The sequence below is a fragment of the Talpa occidentalis genome, unplaced genomic scaffold (assembly GCF_014898055.3).
Source record: "Talpa occidentalis isolate TD23 unplaced genomic scaffold, MPIMG_talOcc4v2.1 talOcc4.13, whole genome shotgun sequence".
NCBI classification, from domain to species: Eukaryota; Metazoa; Chordata; class Mammalia; order Eulipotyphla; family Talpidae; genus Talpa; species Talpa occidentalis.
The window spans coordinates 72,371,024-72,386,600 of NW_023601322.1; the positions used below are offsets into that span (position 1 = coordinate 72,371,024).

The following is a 15,577-nucleotide window of genomic DNA, read 5'->3' on the forward strand; positions in this document are numbered from 1 at the left end:
CCAGGACCAAAAGCATGAACTTATGAAAGACACTCAGGGAAGACTAACCAGGTGTTGGTGACCGATCAGAAGGTAATTCTTCAGTTTCAGGTCTGGGTGCCTGAGAGATTGGTGGTACTGCTGAAACAAGCTAGTTGGAAGAAAGATGGGAAGTCAAGGGTTTGCTTTCAGATCCTCTGAAACTGAGATAAAGTCAAACCCAAGGGGAGAGAGCAACACAAGCACCAGCCCTGCATTCTTCAGCCCTGCTCACCGAACCATTTCCCCCACCAGGTACCAGTAAGATGCATCCTTTCTGTCTGTCTTTGACCTATGCCCTCTGCTGGCCCCTCTTAGTGCATGCCCTTAAAAACAAACAAACAAACAAAAAATCATACCTTTGGAGACCAAAACTATTCTTCTCCAGGCAGTGACCTTGGAGGACATCTACTTCAGCTTAGTACTCACATTTTAGTGTCTAATTAAATTGGCAATTTAAAAAGCCAACATTTGTATAATTAAGATGCGCTACCTCAGGCCCCTCTGTGGCGCAAGGGGTAAGATGCAACCCATGAAGCTCTCTGCAGCCACTGCAGCATGAGTTCGATCCCCAGCCAGGGAGCTACCCACATGGCACAGCAGAACTCTCCTGACTCCTCTGCTTCTCCCCTCAGCAGTGTATTCAGTTGGTCTGCCTGTTCTATTCCCCACTCTGTCACTGGTGAATCATCTCACCCCCCACACCTCTGGCCTGTACCCAGTTCTTGTACGCATAAATAATCTTAAAAAAAAAAAATTCTAAAAAAAAAAAATGTGCTACCTCCACAACAAAACTAGGAGTTCTGGGCAGAAAAAGAACCATGTACTTCTGCATCTTCCTCCTTGCACACCTTGGCCACAGAACAATGCTATCCTCTCAGAGGGTGCCTACTCAAGCACCTCCCAAGGCTCCCTGACCCCAATGGAGCCAGACTCGAAGGTGGGCTCCCAGTGGGGAGAGCACTTGGGTCTGCTCCAGGGCTCCTGGTACATGTCCCCAGCCAAGGCAGCAGAGCCAGGACAGGGCATGAACTCAGCTTGATGAATGATAGGGTAGAAGGGCACAGCCTGCCTAGCTGGCTGACAGCAAGAGAGCAAACAGATTCATTAGCCACATTTACTGTTTTGATAGGACTGATTTTAACGATACAATTAAATGACCTCTGATTGCTCAACACTGATACCTGGGTTACTCCTAAACAAGTACAGCTTTGTTTGCTTTAGCTGGTGAATAGTTCCTTTCTCAGGGAAGTATGGTCAAGAACCCACTTAAGCAGAAAAGTGATCCAACAGGTAGTGATGGTAAAATAAAATATCTCCTAGAAAACAAAAATAAAAACACCTCTTAGTACCACAGTGTTGTGGCAGGAAGGCACAGAGCAGGTTTTCTATCGATCCAGGCAGATGGGAGAAGATGCGTCCTAAAGCCCTCAGTGGCTTTTTCAGACTTTTAATGTCTCTCTACAGCATTTACAAAGGAGGCAACCAAGGGCAGGGCAGGCAGGAGGCCTGGGAGGCCAGGAGGCTGGCAGCTATTCCAGGCCCCTGAAGTGAAGATTCCAGCGAATCTTCACTCTCTCTGGGTTCACCCTGACGTTCTCTGTTCTCTCCTAGTCTCTTCCTCTCGTCTGCATTGAACCACGACTCTCCACCGTGCTCCGCCAGAGTCCTCTGCCACAGCCCGTCCTCTGTGACACCGCCCTTATATGGTCAGCCTCCAGGCTCAGGTGTACCCACTTCCACATGCCCACACCATACTCCAGGTGTCCACTATCAGGCACGTGTACCCCAAGCCCATGCACCCAAGCAACTCCTGCACTCAAGGCCGCAGGTGATAGTCACTGAGGCCAATGGTGCAAAACCTTGAGCAGTCTCCATTTGCCCTACATACACAGTAAGATCTAAAACCATTGCTGGTGGAACCAGAGATGTGAGTCTGGCACCTCCTAACTGTGACACGACCTGCTGTGACCACAAGCAACCCCAGAATCCCAGTCTGGCTCAGCATTGTACAAAATTCACCATGTTGGTTAGAATATCCAGGTCAAATGGCTATGTGATGGACAATTACTTGCAAAACTGGAGAAACGATTCACTGCTTTGTTTTGTTCAAAGGATGCAGAAAAAAGTCAAATACAGAGAACGCACCAGAGAAGAAGGTTCTCACCCACTGAGCACACCGGAAGGTGAGTGCCTCCTGAGGGCAGCCTTGTACTTGCTGCTAAGGAAAGAGGGAGAGTTAACGTGGTCACTCACTCCATCAGGCACCCAACACCCATACTTTGAAACAGCTGACCTTAAGTTTGTATGGCATGGCCCTGACGCACCAAAACTCTACTGACAAAACTTGCTTTGCAAACCTGAGCACTATTGATAACAGCGGTATTGGAGCAATGGGCTGGCATAGCAAAGAAAAACAGAACAAAAAAGTGCAAGACCAAACTGCTTTTAAGTTATTATTTAAGTCTCCTTTAAATTATTCTCTGTAATTATTGAGCCAGCAGTCCATTGTTGTTAATTCATATTCAACCTACTTAAGCGGTACCAGCAATGCAGGCTGAACACAAATACCATAGTAATTTCCTAACTTTTGAGTGTTATTTTCTTGTCAGTTAAATTTAAAGCAACCCATTTGTGACCACATTATACCAAGTTAATCTCATCTAAAGTGCTTCACAAACCCTAACAGCTACACTAAGGTTTTATACTAATGAAAGCAATTTACATAAATGAAATTTATGTCAATGCATTTCATGACAAATTTTTTATTTTATAATAATTATAGTTCTTATATGATAACATCTGTTGATATTCACAGTCTAAACCTGGCAAAGATTTAAACCCACAACGTTTTCCATGCATCATGTACATTATCTGTGAAAAGCAATAAAAATAGCAATGAATGCATTAATCATACAAATATCATCTGCAAAGCATAAATCTGAAATACCTTTCACGTCAGCTCAAAAGGCTTTTTATTTTTTACACACCTGATTTTATGCCATCTGTAAAAGGGCAAAACAAAGACTTGAGGAAATTATATTTCTTGGCTGTTTGACTTTTACAAAATGCTTGGGCTAAATTCTGTAAACAGGAGATTTACTATATGACTAAGAAAAAATGATGCCGTTAAAAGCCCGTTTTTATTAAAGGACGGAGTAATGAGCACAGCACTTTCACACAGCAGCGCGGTGTCCTACCTGCATGTTTAACACCTGCTTTACATTTCCCCTCGCCTATCTCATGCATGTGTTTTTACAAATCCACGTCAGGCCTGACCCCACTGGGCGACATAAACAGCAGAAGCAAGACTCCAGAGGATAACATTTTAGGCTCTAGTTTCCCTACCCGCGAGGACACCCACACTGATGACCCAGCTCCCACCTGACAACATCGGTATGGTCCCATCCAGAGCTCCCGGCAACTCCAGGAATAACTCCAAAGAGAGCACCAGCATGAACACACCACGCAGCTATTTTCATTAGCTTCTCAAGCTCTAGGCAAGGTTTGCTAAAACAGAAACGTGCATTCTCTACTCTCCATTCCAACAACGATGCATGCTTGCTCTGGTTTCCAGGCGGTGGCGGTGACAAAGACGGTCAGCGTGCACTGAGCCCCAGCGATGGCCTGTGACAAGCACATCCGTTTTCACTTAGCCTCCAGTCACACAGATAGTAGCCCACACTTTAAAAGCAAAATGACGCTATCTGATCTATATGACACCTAGGCCTCGGGGACACCTTCTCTGGGGGTGCGTCCTCATTCTAAACAGGCAGTGAACATCCTCCTTTAAGGGTACTCAGACAAGACGTTTAGTTTATTGTGTTATTGGCTCATAACTCGGACTGGATCAAGTTTTGGCACACAACCGATGACCAATGAAACCCAAACTAATCTGTCCCTGAGAGCTGTTGAGACCTCTCCCATGTCTTGCAAAGAACTGTTAAGATTCTCATTAACAGCCGTCTGTCTTCTGGTGTCATGAAACTTGACTTCACTAAGTGTTTCAAAACGTTAACCATAGCCTATTATCAAATTCCTCAATAAAACATTTTTATAAAGTAAGTCAGCAACAGTAACTTTCGAAGGCTTGGTAGCAGGAGCTCCAGGGCACCGGAAGAGCAACATTTTACAAACCCCAAACTCACATATGGTGCTACTGCTGCTAGCTACACAGCACCCCACCACCTCTACCTCCACTGCAGAGGCCATCCGACAGCGCCTCCCACTCCCGCTCCAGAAATGTTTTAATATCAGCAGTGACAGCAACGAAATGTGATGAACAAGATGTAGAACAAATAAACCTTAGACCCTGCACTGCAAGAGATACAACACTCTGACAAGTTATTAGACTGAGCCACGAGAAGTGCCATGTTATAGGGTCAGGCTAACAAAACTGAACACCCTGCCAGGCAGGCCCACCTAAGAAAACACACACAAAATACACGCGCTCTTCTGGGAACATGGAGACTTGCAGCTCTGCCTCACAAAGCTCAGCCCCTTTCCTCTGTGTCAAAAGTGCTCTTCAAAAAAAAAAGTGTTCTTCATTGTGACTGGAAACTCGTCATGCCCTATACCCTGAATGCGTCAACTCTTCATCACCCAAAAGTCACCAAACCAATGTGTGTTCCACCACCACTGCTGCCCTATTTCTGATACCAAGTTCACTTCCATACTGAAAAGGGTCACTCCAGTACCAGGAATGAGGCTGAGGACAGCCTTGGGGGAGGTAGTGCCAGGGTAGGGGGTACTGGGGGGTTGCTGCCAGGCCAGCCTAGGCTCCTGCCCTGCATGGCTCCCCCTGCTGGCATCCACAGTAGCTGATTCCTGGGCTGCGAAGCTTCACTTTCTGCATCTTCCTCTAATGCTTAAATTTTCCTCTGATTTGGAAGACTTCCCTGCCTGTCCCCATACACAGTAACGCATAACAAAATGTACCTCTATAGGACGCTTACTGGCATTTTGTTCTTCCAACGTGGGCATCCTGCAGTTGCCAAACATCTCAGAGCAAGTTTATATGTCACTTAGAGACCTCTCCCTCTGTCTATGTGAACAGAAAAAAAGCAAAACTCTTCTACAAATGCCAACCCCACCTGAGTCCAAGCACTCTAAGTATAGACATTTCCTCTCGACAGTCCTGGTACCGCCATGCTGACTGCTCACTGCATGTCACTGTCACTGACCCACCAGCCACAGCACATGGCAGGGGCAGCAGCACCGGGGAGTGAGTGGGCAAGCAACCACGCCAATGGCAGCGGAAATCTACCGCCACCTCCTCTGCCTGCAGTGTTAGAATCCCTCAGGGATTTTCGATTTATAATCTCTAATTTATATTTGCACTCACCTGCGCTATCAGACACTGTGGACTATTTGAAACTAATCACATCTTGGAATAAAATCACTTAGAAAAAAAAATGTCAAGTATAATTTGCTGGTTATTTATTATTATAGTAAAACCCAGAACAACTCAAGGTGTTGAAAAAATAGGTTTATCATCCAGGATCACTGAAAATGTTTCTAAAATGTATGGTTCTTTTTCTTCATGAAAGAAATGTGAGTTCCAAAGCAAACCTGTGATGTCCTTTACACACACTGTATAAGGAAGCTATGTGTAACACTTGACCCAGTGTAATCTTACTCCTGAAGATTTGTAAGTAACATCAAAAGTGAGGTGAGTGCCTCTCTGGTGGCACAGGCAGTTGAGCGCAGTGCTGTGAAGCTGTCCGCAGCCTCTGCAGTACCAGTTCGATCCCCGCTGGCCTCGGAGCAATCCACATGGTGAGCAGACCTCTCCTGTCTTGCCCGCTGCTCCCCTCAGCAGTGTATTTCTTCAGTCTGCCTGTTCTGCTCCCCACTCTGTCTCTGGTGAATTATCTCACCCTCCCGCGCATCTGGACTGTACCCCGGCTCTTGTATAAATACAATAAACCTTAAAAAAAAAAAGTGAGGTGAAAAATGTCCCTATCCTATTGAGCAAATGAAAGAGAACATACTTTTCACCTATATGTTCAGCAAACACTGAAATACTATATATGTTAACACCCAATATGGGTCCAACTCTCTGAAGAGAGAAAGGGGGTCCTCTGTTCTGATGTAGCTCCTCCAGCTTATGGATTGGAGGCAGGCAAGGTGCTATCTCTGGAGGCCACGGGCGCACTGACCTCCCCTAGGGCAGGGCTGTGGGAGGAAGAGATGTGTGCGTGCGAGTGAAGAGCCCACTTACTCTAAGTCACCGGCCCAAAAGGCCATGATGGCCATCCTCAGATTCACTTTTCACACAGGCAGGATTATATCTAGAAGACAAATACCTAGATTAGGACAATGGGTATGTGCTTTTAAAAACTTGGTAGTCACTGCCCCCAGGGGTACTTCCCTCCTCACCAGGCTGGACTCCATCTACATTCCAGCTATAAACTGATCCTTGCAGACACCCATATTTCCCTCACCCCTCTGTTCTGACATCACACTCATTTGGCAAAAGTTCAACCCTTGTTAAGCCCAACTCTACACGTAGGCCATGCCCAAGCAGCTTAACTCAGCTGGACAAACTACAAATTCTTCACTTTAAATATCTGACCACAAATCTCTGTGGGGACACTGAGGACCACACAGCAACCCACCAGTTTCCCAGTTAGTTTCAAGATGACTCTTCCACTCCTTCTCCTATCACCCCCGATCTCCAGCGCTCCTTCCTCCCACCCCAGCTCATTGTCAATTGATGACCTAACTGAAAATACAGAAACAAGTGGAAGAGGGCCTCCCCTGGTGGTGCAGGCAGTTGAGCGCCACGCTGTGACACTATCAGCCTCTGCAGTGCCAGTTCAATCCCGGCCAGCCGGCAAGGGTCCCACATGGTGTGGCAGCCCTCTCCTGTCTTGTCACTGCTCTCCTCAGCAGTGTATTTCATCAGTCTGCCTGTTCTGCTCCCTGCTCTGTCTCTGGTGAATCCTCTCACCCTCCCACACATCTGGCCTGTACCCCGGTTCTTGTACAAATAAATAAATCTTTAAAAAAAAAAAAAAAAAACAACTGGAAGAGAAACAAGCACTTCTTCCCAGGACAAATGGGGCAACCTACCTACATCTATACCTACATTCTCTGCCTTCTCGCTGTCATGGAGAATATACCAGGCCTGCCCCTCCACCAGCCCATTCCTCCCTGGGCTCTCTTGCCAGTCCAGGACTCTGCTCACAATTACCTGCTGTGACAACTCTCAAAACTACTTCCCCAGCTTGAGCTCTGAACTTTTGTGTCTACTGCTACCTGATATCACCACACGGGTGACTAATAAGTACCTCAAAGCCAACAAAGCCAAAGCAAGATTCTCATTTCCCTACCCAGCTTCCCACCTCTACCCCAGTGCAGACGACACCAATGGTACCACCCTCTGCCCTACAGCCAGAACCAAAGTATCATCCTTGACCTTCCCCTCCCCACACCCAATCTACCAGCAAGCTCTGACTGTTTCATCTTGAAGGCATATGAGGAAGTCTACATTGCTCTCCACCCCACTGCCACCTCCATAGTCCACATCTCTCCCCCAGCCTACTCCCACGGCATCCTGCGCATCCGCCTGCTTCCACACCTGCCCACCTACCATCTAGTCCCTGGGGAACAGTCAGGGTACTCGCTTGAGAACAACCAAGTCATGGCAATTTGTGACTGAAATCCTTCAACAGAATAAAATCCAAACTCCTTACCATGCAGACAAGGCTCCAGTTCTGGCCTCTCTTTCTTAAATTTCATCTCCCACTAGTCTCTCCTCCTTTCTCTGTCCACGGGCCTTCTGGCTCTCCCTCAATCATGCCAAGATCATTCCTGCTTCAGGAATTTTGTACTTGTTATCCTCCCCATCTGACATGCTCTTCCTTTGGGCCTTCCCCTGTTGTGCTCCTTCACAACGTGCACGCTGCAGGTGTCCACTCCCCAGAGAAGCCTGCTCATTCCACTCCACTTAAGGAGTACCCTGACCCCTCCACCCCTCAGGAAACTACCTTTTTCTTCTGCATGGCACTTAACAGCACCTGAAATCCTGTTATCTATTCATTTAGCAAACACATATATTATATATTCATCTGCTTATCGTCTAGAATGGGAGCTAGATGAGCCCAGAACAGTGCTTGGCACAGGAAGATGCCTTATTAGGTATCTACTGAGTTGTCACAAAAAAATTAAACTGATTTTTTTTTTTAAATAATACCACACATACAATCATCACATTGAATAAACGTATCTGTATCTGTGGAGATATAAATCTATGGAGAAAAGACACAACAGAATAGGAAAAAAAGATAAAAGTAGTTGCGATGAAAAAATTTCTTACGTCATCCTATTTCAATGTTTAATATTATTGTTTTATAATAAACAAACAGTACCTTTTCAATCCTAAACAAAAAAGGCAAGTGAACTCTATCAACACCAGAGGGTCATCATTCTAACATCAATTCTAACATCAATTGTGTGAAAGAGAAAAACAGCCCCTGACACCTGGGGGCAGGCCTGGGGCCATCAAAGAGGTCTTGGCATTCAACAGAAATGACATCAGACAAGGTCACTCTGTGACCATGATAGATTAAGACAAAAAACAAGACCACTCAGTAATGACATCTAAACAGAGACAAAATACAAACATAGTCTAAGCCACAAAATGCCAACCAGGGCCTCCCTGGTGGCGCATGGGGTTAAGTCTCAGCACTACGAAGCAATCCACCATAGCCACCGCAGCACGAGTTCAATCCCTGGCCAGGGAGATGACCCACGTGACACAGCAGACCTCAGCAGTGTATTTCAGTGGACCTGTCTGTTCTGCTCCCCACTCTGTCACTGGTGAATTCTTTCACCCTCCGCACCTCTGGCCTAAACCCCAGTTCTTGAATGCATAAGTAAATAAAAATAAATTTGGGAAAAAAAAAAAAAAGCCAAACACATCCCTCACCCAGCTCAGTGACTACTGTTTTTTTACCAATTCCAGCTTTGGCCTGTTTTAGCCTATTTTCCCTATAGGTAAGATGTGTTAAAAAACTAAATCACAGAATTATACATATTCTGATAGCCAGCAGCCCAGAGCAAAGTCCTGATTCCTTGAAAACGCTCTAAAATCATTAACGCAAACCCATATCCTGTGGTATCTATCATTGTTTTTTCAACCACTGACGTCTGACACAGTTCCCACAGTGTTCCACAATAGGCAACAAGACCAAGGTGTTCAAGCACTGGTGTGTTGCTGGGGTCTTGGGCTGTGGGCAATAATAGCTGCCATGACATCACTTGCCATTACAGGCCATTGTGCAGGCGGAAGTCATAGGAGCCTGGCTGGAACCTGAACCCAGGACACAACATCGGTGTTGGGCCTCTGAACACGTTTCCTGATACCAGTTGATTTTCTTGTCATCTGTCTCGTTCCCCTAAACATTGGAGGTGCTAGGGCTGTCTAGTGAATGCCAGTGAATAATGTCATGATTAATCATGGATGCACTATACCTTCCTCCCCTTCCATTTCCAAAGTTACCTGGAGCACAAGGTCAGCAAGGAGTTGAACGACCGATTCAGAGCCTGAGGCAACATGACTCAAGTACTTTAAGCCACATGTTCAAGTCCAATAAATTAGCCCTAGCTTAAAGAAGTCAGGCTATACACATGTAAGAATTTTAATAAGCTTGGAAAATGCTACCTAGAGTTTATGCACAAGCTTACTGTACCAATGGGATTCCTTGCCACCAGCCACAGAGTGCTAAGCCCCTGACAAGAGCTGTCCAGCATGTGGGGCAATAGGACCAAGAGTCGGCTTGATCTGGGTTCCTTTAGGAGTTGGAGACACAGAAGAAGGCTGGCAGCCAGATGAATAAAGAGAAAAATAGGGCACTACAGCTCAGTGGAGCCAATGGCATTTACTCAAGAAATACGTAGAAACATGTAGAAATCTGGCCTTCATATGCCCATGCAGAAACTTACATATACTGTAATCAATGTCTGCATTTATCAAGTGCCTGTTTTTATCCAGAACAGTGTTAGGTACAATAGAGTTATTTAAGCAAATATGGTCTGTGACTTCTCAAGCTGACACCTAAATAAATAAAACCAATGTATCTGTCCAGAGGATTACCAAACTAACTGAACAAACAAGAAATAGACAAAAGCATTGACCTGACATAAATGCAACCGAGTAAGATGTGAAAGGTAAGTCATGGGAGATGACTCTATAAACAGGGTGGGGCCTAATGTAACAGTTACCTTGGCTAAGACGGAGTCTTTAGGGGGAGGTTGGCTTTTAAGCAAAGCTCCAAGGGCTGGCTACTAGATTTGGGGAAAGGAGCCACTCAGAGAAGAGGTACAGCTTGGGAGAAGGTGAAGCTCAGGAGATAATTTAGAAACAAGAATACAACTACAGGAAGAAAGAACACCTGACAACTGTCAAGAAAAGGTAAGGGAAATCCGTCAAGTAGGGGGTAAATACTTCTGGACAACTTTTACTCATTTCTTTTCTGATAAACATAAAAAGCTCACTCTCTTTTTTAATGTTCAACTAAATATCTTAACAAATGCCAAATTAAAGCAGCAGTACTTGAAGAACGTAAGTTTCCAAATGACACATATCATCCCTTCCCCTACAGCTGAAAATCACCCATTGGGGTGGAAGCAACAGGGTAGAAGGATCAAGGAACTATACATGAATTCTCCAGAAAGAGAGGATTTGGACATCCCTCGTGGTGCAGGGGTTAAAGTCTCAGTGCCAGCAAGCTATTACCAGCCAGGGTAGCATAAGTTCCATCCCCGACCAGGGAGCAGCAGACCTCTCCTGTATCGCCCACTGCTCCCTCAGCAGTGTATTTCAGTGGATTTGCCTTTTCTGCTCCCCACTCTGTCTCTAGTGAATCCTCTCACCCCTGCACCTCTGGCCTACACCCCAGTTCTTGTATGCATAAATAAATAAAATAAATCTTTAAAAAAAAAAAAGTAAGAGAGGATTTGGATCCTGGAGCCACACAGGACAAGGCGAGCAGCAGTACTACCTAAAGTGACGAAAACAGACCATGACAGGGCTTCCCCGGTGGCGCAGCGGTTGAGCGCTGGGTTGCGAAGCTGCCCGCGGCCTCTGCAGCGCCGGTTCAATCCCCGGCTGCTCCCCGGCCACCAGAGGAGGGTCCCACATGGCGCAGACCTCTCCTGCCGCCCGCTGCTCCCCTCAGCAGTGTACTTCGCTTCTGCCTGCTCTGCTCCTCGCTCTGGTGAATTCTCTCACCCTCCCGCGCTTCTGACTGTACCCAGTGCATGTATAAACAAGCAAATAAATAAATAAATAAAACATGCCTCTATAAAAAAAAAAAAAAAAAAAAAAAAACAGACCATGACATTAACAAGAACATGTAATAATTACCTGATTAAAATTTTTGAAGGTGAACTCTTTGTAGATAGCATCTCTCTCACTTAATTCTGACCATCCCGCTGCTTTAAGGTCAGGTATAACTTGGTTCCTCTCCTCTGCTGTCAACGAGCGAGCATCTGCTGACTATGAAAAGAACATATTAAATATCCAAAATGTAGAGATTTAATTGCTTACAGCTCTTTATCTTATGTACAGATGTAGAAAAGTCCCAAGGGCAACAAATTCTCACCATCTTTGGTTTCATTATTCACAAAATATAAATTTCTCTCCAGGAAGACAAAAACAAAGCTAGCTCCGTGACAAATAAGCTGCCTTCAAGGTATGCTGTCTCATACCTTGGACACGATGCCTCAAAATTTATATTTTGCTTTCTCTGGTTTATTACATTTTAGAAGTGGCCATTACCATTCGTCAGCTTTACAGGATGTGGGGAACTAAGGTAACTAAGGTAAACACAACCACCCAAGGAAACCCTGGCAGGACCACAATTAGAATTTGGGGCACAAATTCCTGGTCTATTGCAATTTGGGTATACCACCACCTTAAAAGTCTTCACTGCTTATTCACATGGGTGTTAACTATCAGGGTTCACTATCCCTTTTCAGATGTGATGAAAACCAGTCCCCAAAAGGAAAAAAAATCAACTGCACATTGACATAAAATTTTGCATAATTCTGGGGATCCAGACTCTGAACTACAGGTAAAAAGCCCTTGTCTTAGCAAAGTGAGTTTTCTGAGTACCAGTAAGACAAGCTCTCTCCACACTCTGGCCCAAGCACTGCCCAGTTCAAAAAGCACACTGTCCGCCTTGTTCCTAGTCACCCTGCTGATGACATCTTAAGTCCAGGGTGCTGTTGGTTAACAGGCCTGCACACGCCATGCTATTTGCTTTTAACTGAAAGAACTCTCAACATCATGGCCAGAGAGAAGACTAAGACACTCAAGTAGAAGTCAGAGCTTAGTTCTCATCCAGCACAAGCGCCACTCAATGACCTCTGCCTTACGTATTTGCAGGTTACCTGGCTCAGGTGAGAGAGGGACTGTCATTCAGACTGAAATGTGAGAAGTCTCTCATCAAAGGGCAACTAGGGGCTGAGCTGGACCCCACTATTGAAACTGCAGCTCATTCCCACTTCAGAAATCCTTAACGTAATTCAGAGGACAAAGTAAGTAAACTTACTTTAACACAACTTACTCTAAAAAAAAGAGGGAAAAAATGATAATGAACCAATTTCTTAGACTCCATGCCAGGTGAGTTACCTTCCCCCCCACAACTAACATAAGAGAAAAATGAAAATACCTGAGATAAAAATATCTAAAGGCTTATTATCAGAAACCATTTCTATTAAGTACCAAAATCACTATTGATTAGTTTTGCAATGAGTCTGAAAGATTTCATATCAAGATCCACTGTAGTAAATAATCTCAAATTCTTGTTATACATTAAGTATTTTTACGTCAACACAGAGTATTTCAGAAAAGAAAAGGAAATATCTGTGTCCACATTCAGGAGCCGCAGTGAAAACTATTAATCATGCTGTGGATAATGTGGGTAATGCCACAGGCCTCTGGAATGCTCTCTGAACTGTCTGCTCTGTTCTCCATCACCCGCATCTCCATCGAGGTCAATGTTATGCACTCTGCTCATCCCAGATGTCTGACTAGGAACAGGGATGGTCTAGAGCTGTGAAAGGAGCCTTTTCATCTATATAACAGGAAATGCACCCTTGGGGACACACTTCTGCAGAACCTTTGGGGTGGGCTTCATTTTTTTTCTGTGGGACAAGAAGGGAGGGACAGGATTGAGAGCAGAACTAGACTCAAGGCCTATCGATGTGTTGCTTTCAACAGTGGGATGCAGAACTAGTCACTTAGCCTCTCAGAGTACCAGGACCCCTATGTTTATAGTGGGGATATTACAATATCTACCTGTTGAGGTTTTTTTAAAAAGCAGAAATTAAAGAGATCTTTAATGTGAAAGCATTGAGTCCTGTACCTGGCAGCCACTCAAATGATACTGGTTTATTCATTCATCCCCAACACAACGACTTTATCTGATTGCCAACACTTTGGGTAGCAGTATACCTTCAGCCACGCTTAGGAGGTAGTAAGCGCTCAACTTGTGTTTTCATATTAAAGGCAACGAAGGATGGCCTCCCTGGTGGCGCAGGGGTTAAGACGAAACCTATGAAGCTATCCACAGCCTCTGCAGCACGAGTTCGATCCCCGGCCAGGGAGGTGACCCACATGGCGCAGCAGACCTCTCCGGCTGTGCCCCGCTTCGCCCCTCCGCAGTGTGTTTCTGTCAATCTGCCTGTTCTGCTCCCCACTCTGTCTCTGGTGAATCCTCTCACCCCCACCCCTGTACCTCTGGCCTACACCCCCGCTCTTGTATGCATAAACAAATAAATCTTTAAAAATTAAAAAAAACAGTTTCAAACACCCAAATGGGCTCCTAAGTAACTTAAAATGAAATACTGTGGTCAATACAACATTTCCCCACTAGGTGGTGCTGCATGTTAAAACTTTCCCTCAGTTAATTTACCCCAATAAATTTGTAAAAAGACAAAACTGACCCTATTCCCCAAAGTGTCAAAAATCGCTTTCATCAAAAAATTTAAAAAAAAAGAGTAAACTTATCAATAGTTCCTCCAGAAAAGGAACGCCAAAACACACGTTAACTCCGCAGTCGCTCACCACGCTGACCGCACTCGCCCTGACAGAGAAGGGCCCTGCGGCTCTGGCCCAGCGCACAACCTCCAAGCCCTCGAGCCACATCAAGTGACCCTACACTTGACATACTTTTACAACTGCTTTTTGTAACTGCTTTTTAAAAAACGAAATTCGGGTCCCCCTGGTGACACAGGCGGTTGAGCGCCGCGCTGAAAAGCTGTCCGCAGCCTCTGCAGCGGCGGTTCGATCCCGGCCGGCCGGCGAGATACCCACATGGCGCGGCAGACCTCTCCTGGCTCCCCCGCTGCTCCCCTCGGCAGTGTGTTTCAGTCAGTCTGCCTGTTCTGCTCCCCACTCTGTCTCTGGTGAATCCTCTCACTCTCCCGCGCACCTGGCCTGTACCCCAGCTCTTGTATAAATAAAAATAAAACTCTCAAACAAACAAGCGAAATTCGACCTCGTCTGGCAACTCCGTTGACTACGGCGGGATTTCCGCCGAGAGGAAACCGGGATAGCCCGCGGCCGCCACCCCCGGGCCCGCCGCGCGGCGGGCAGGTGCCGGCGCCACTGGCGCCCACGCCGGGTCCGAGCCGAGCGCCGGAACCCCCTGAGGGGCGCCCGGGCCCTCCCCGTCCTCCGCCGGCGCCGCGGGGCTCGCCTCCTCCCGCCCCGCTCCTCGGCACTCACCATGGCCGCGAGGCTCGGGCCGCGGCCCAGCAGAGCCGCGAACAAGCGCGACGCCGGCCCCCGCGCCCCCAGCGCCGCCGCCATGGCCGCCGGCCGAGGGCTGCCCCGCGCGCTGCCTGCGCGCCGCCCGCGCCTCCCCTCGGGGCCGGCTCCGCGCGGGCGCCCCGCGGGCGGCTCCCAGCCTCGGCCCAAGCGGCTCGCCCGGCCCGACCCCGCCGCGCAGGTTCGGGCGCGGCCAGGCCCCCGGGAGGCGCCGGGGAGCTGCCGCGCGGCCCAGCGGCTGGCGGCCGGGCGGACGCGGCGCGGCAGGACCCCGCAGGCCCCCCGCGCGCTCCGCCGCGGCCCCGGCGCCGGGTTTTCCCGCCTGTGCGGGGGGCGGCAGCCGGGGCGACGAAGGGCGTCCTTGGCGCCGGGGCTGGAGCGCGGGCTCTCCCCTCAGGGAGCCGGCCTCGCGGGCGGGCGGGCCCTGCTGGGCTCCTGCGGGTCGGGGGCGAACAGTCGCTGCCGCGGGCAGGGCCCGGGAGAGGCGCGCAAAGAGGGGTGCTTGGGGGCCGCTCCCCGCTGTAGTCGCGGGACAGCGCCCTTTACCTCAGGGCCCGTCGGCAGCGAGCCGCGGCTCCCGCCTAAGATTTGCCCAGGGTCGGCGGGAGTGCCTGGCCCGGCCCGGAGGGGAGAGGCTGCCTGGAAGGCCGGGCGCAGAGCGCGCCCCTCGGGGGCACAGGCTCGGCGCGGGCAGGCCCTCCGGGCCACGCGTGGGTAGAAATGTCCTTGTGTAGCATTTCTTTTTGAGCAATGGGTATTCCTTCTTTTATGTGT

General features: G+C 47.7%; 1 protein-coding gene across 2 annotated transcripts in view; it reads right to left on the reverse strand.

The window, feature by feature from the left end:
* Nucleotides 1-14,861, reverse strand: part of PCBD2 (pterin-4 alpha-carbinolamine dehydratase 2) — a 43,934-nt gene extending 29,073 nt beyond the window's left edge. The window contains exons 1-2 of one of the 2 annotated variants that reach the window (XM_054694379.1): nucleotides 14,762-14,861; nucleotides 11,393-11,524 (exon numbers count right to left, since the gene is read on the reverse strand). In XM_054694379.1, coding sequence (XP_054550354.1) covers nucleotides 11,393-11,524; nucleotides 14,762-14,845 — 216 coding nt within the window. In that variant the 5' untranslated portion in view covers nucleotides 14,846-14,861. Of the gene's footprint in view, nucleotides 1-11,392; nucleotides 11,525-14,761 lie in introns of those variants that run through there. The other variant, XM_037509280.2, reaches the window with a different exon arrangement.
* Nucleotides 14,862-15,577: the final 716 nt, after the last annotated feature.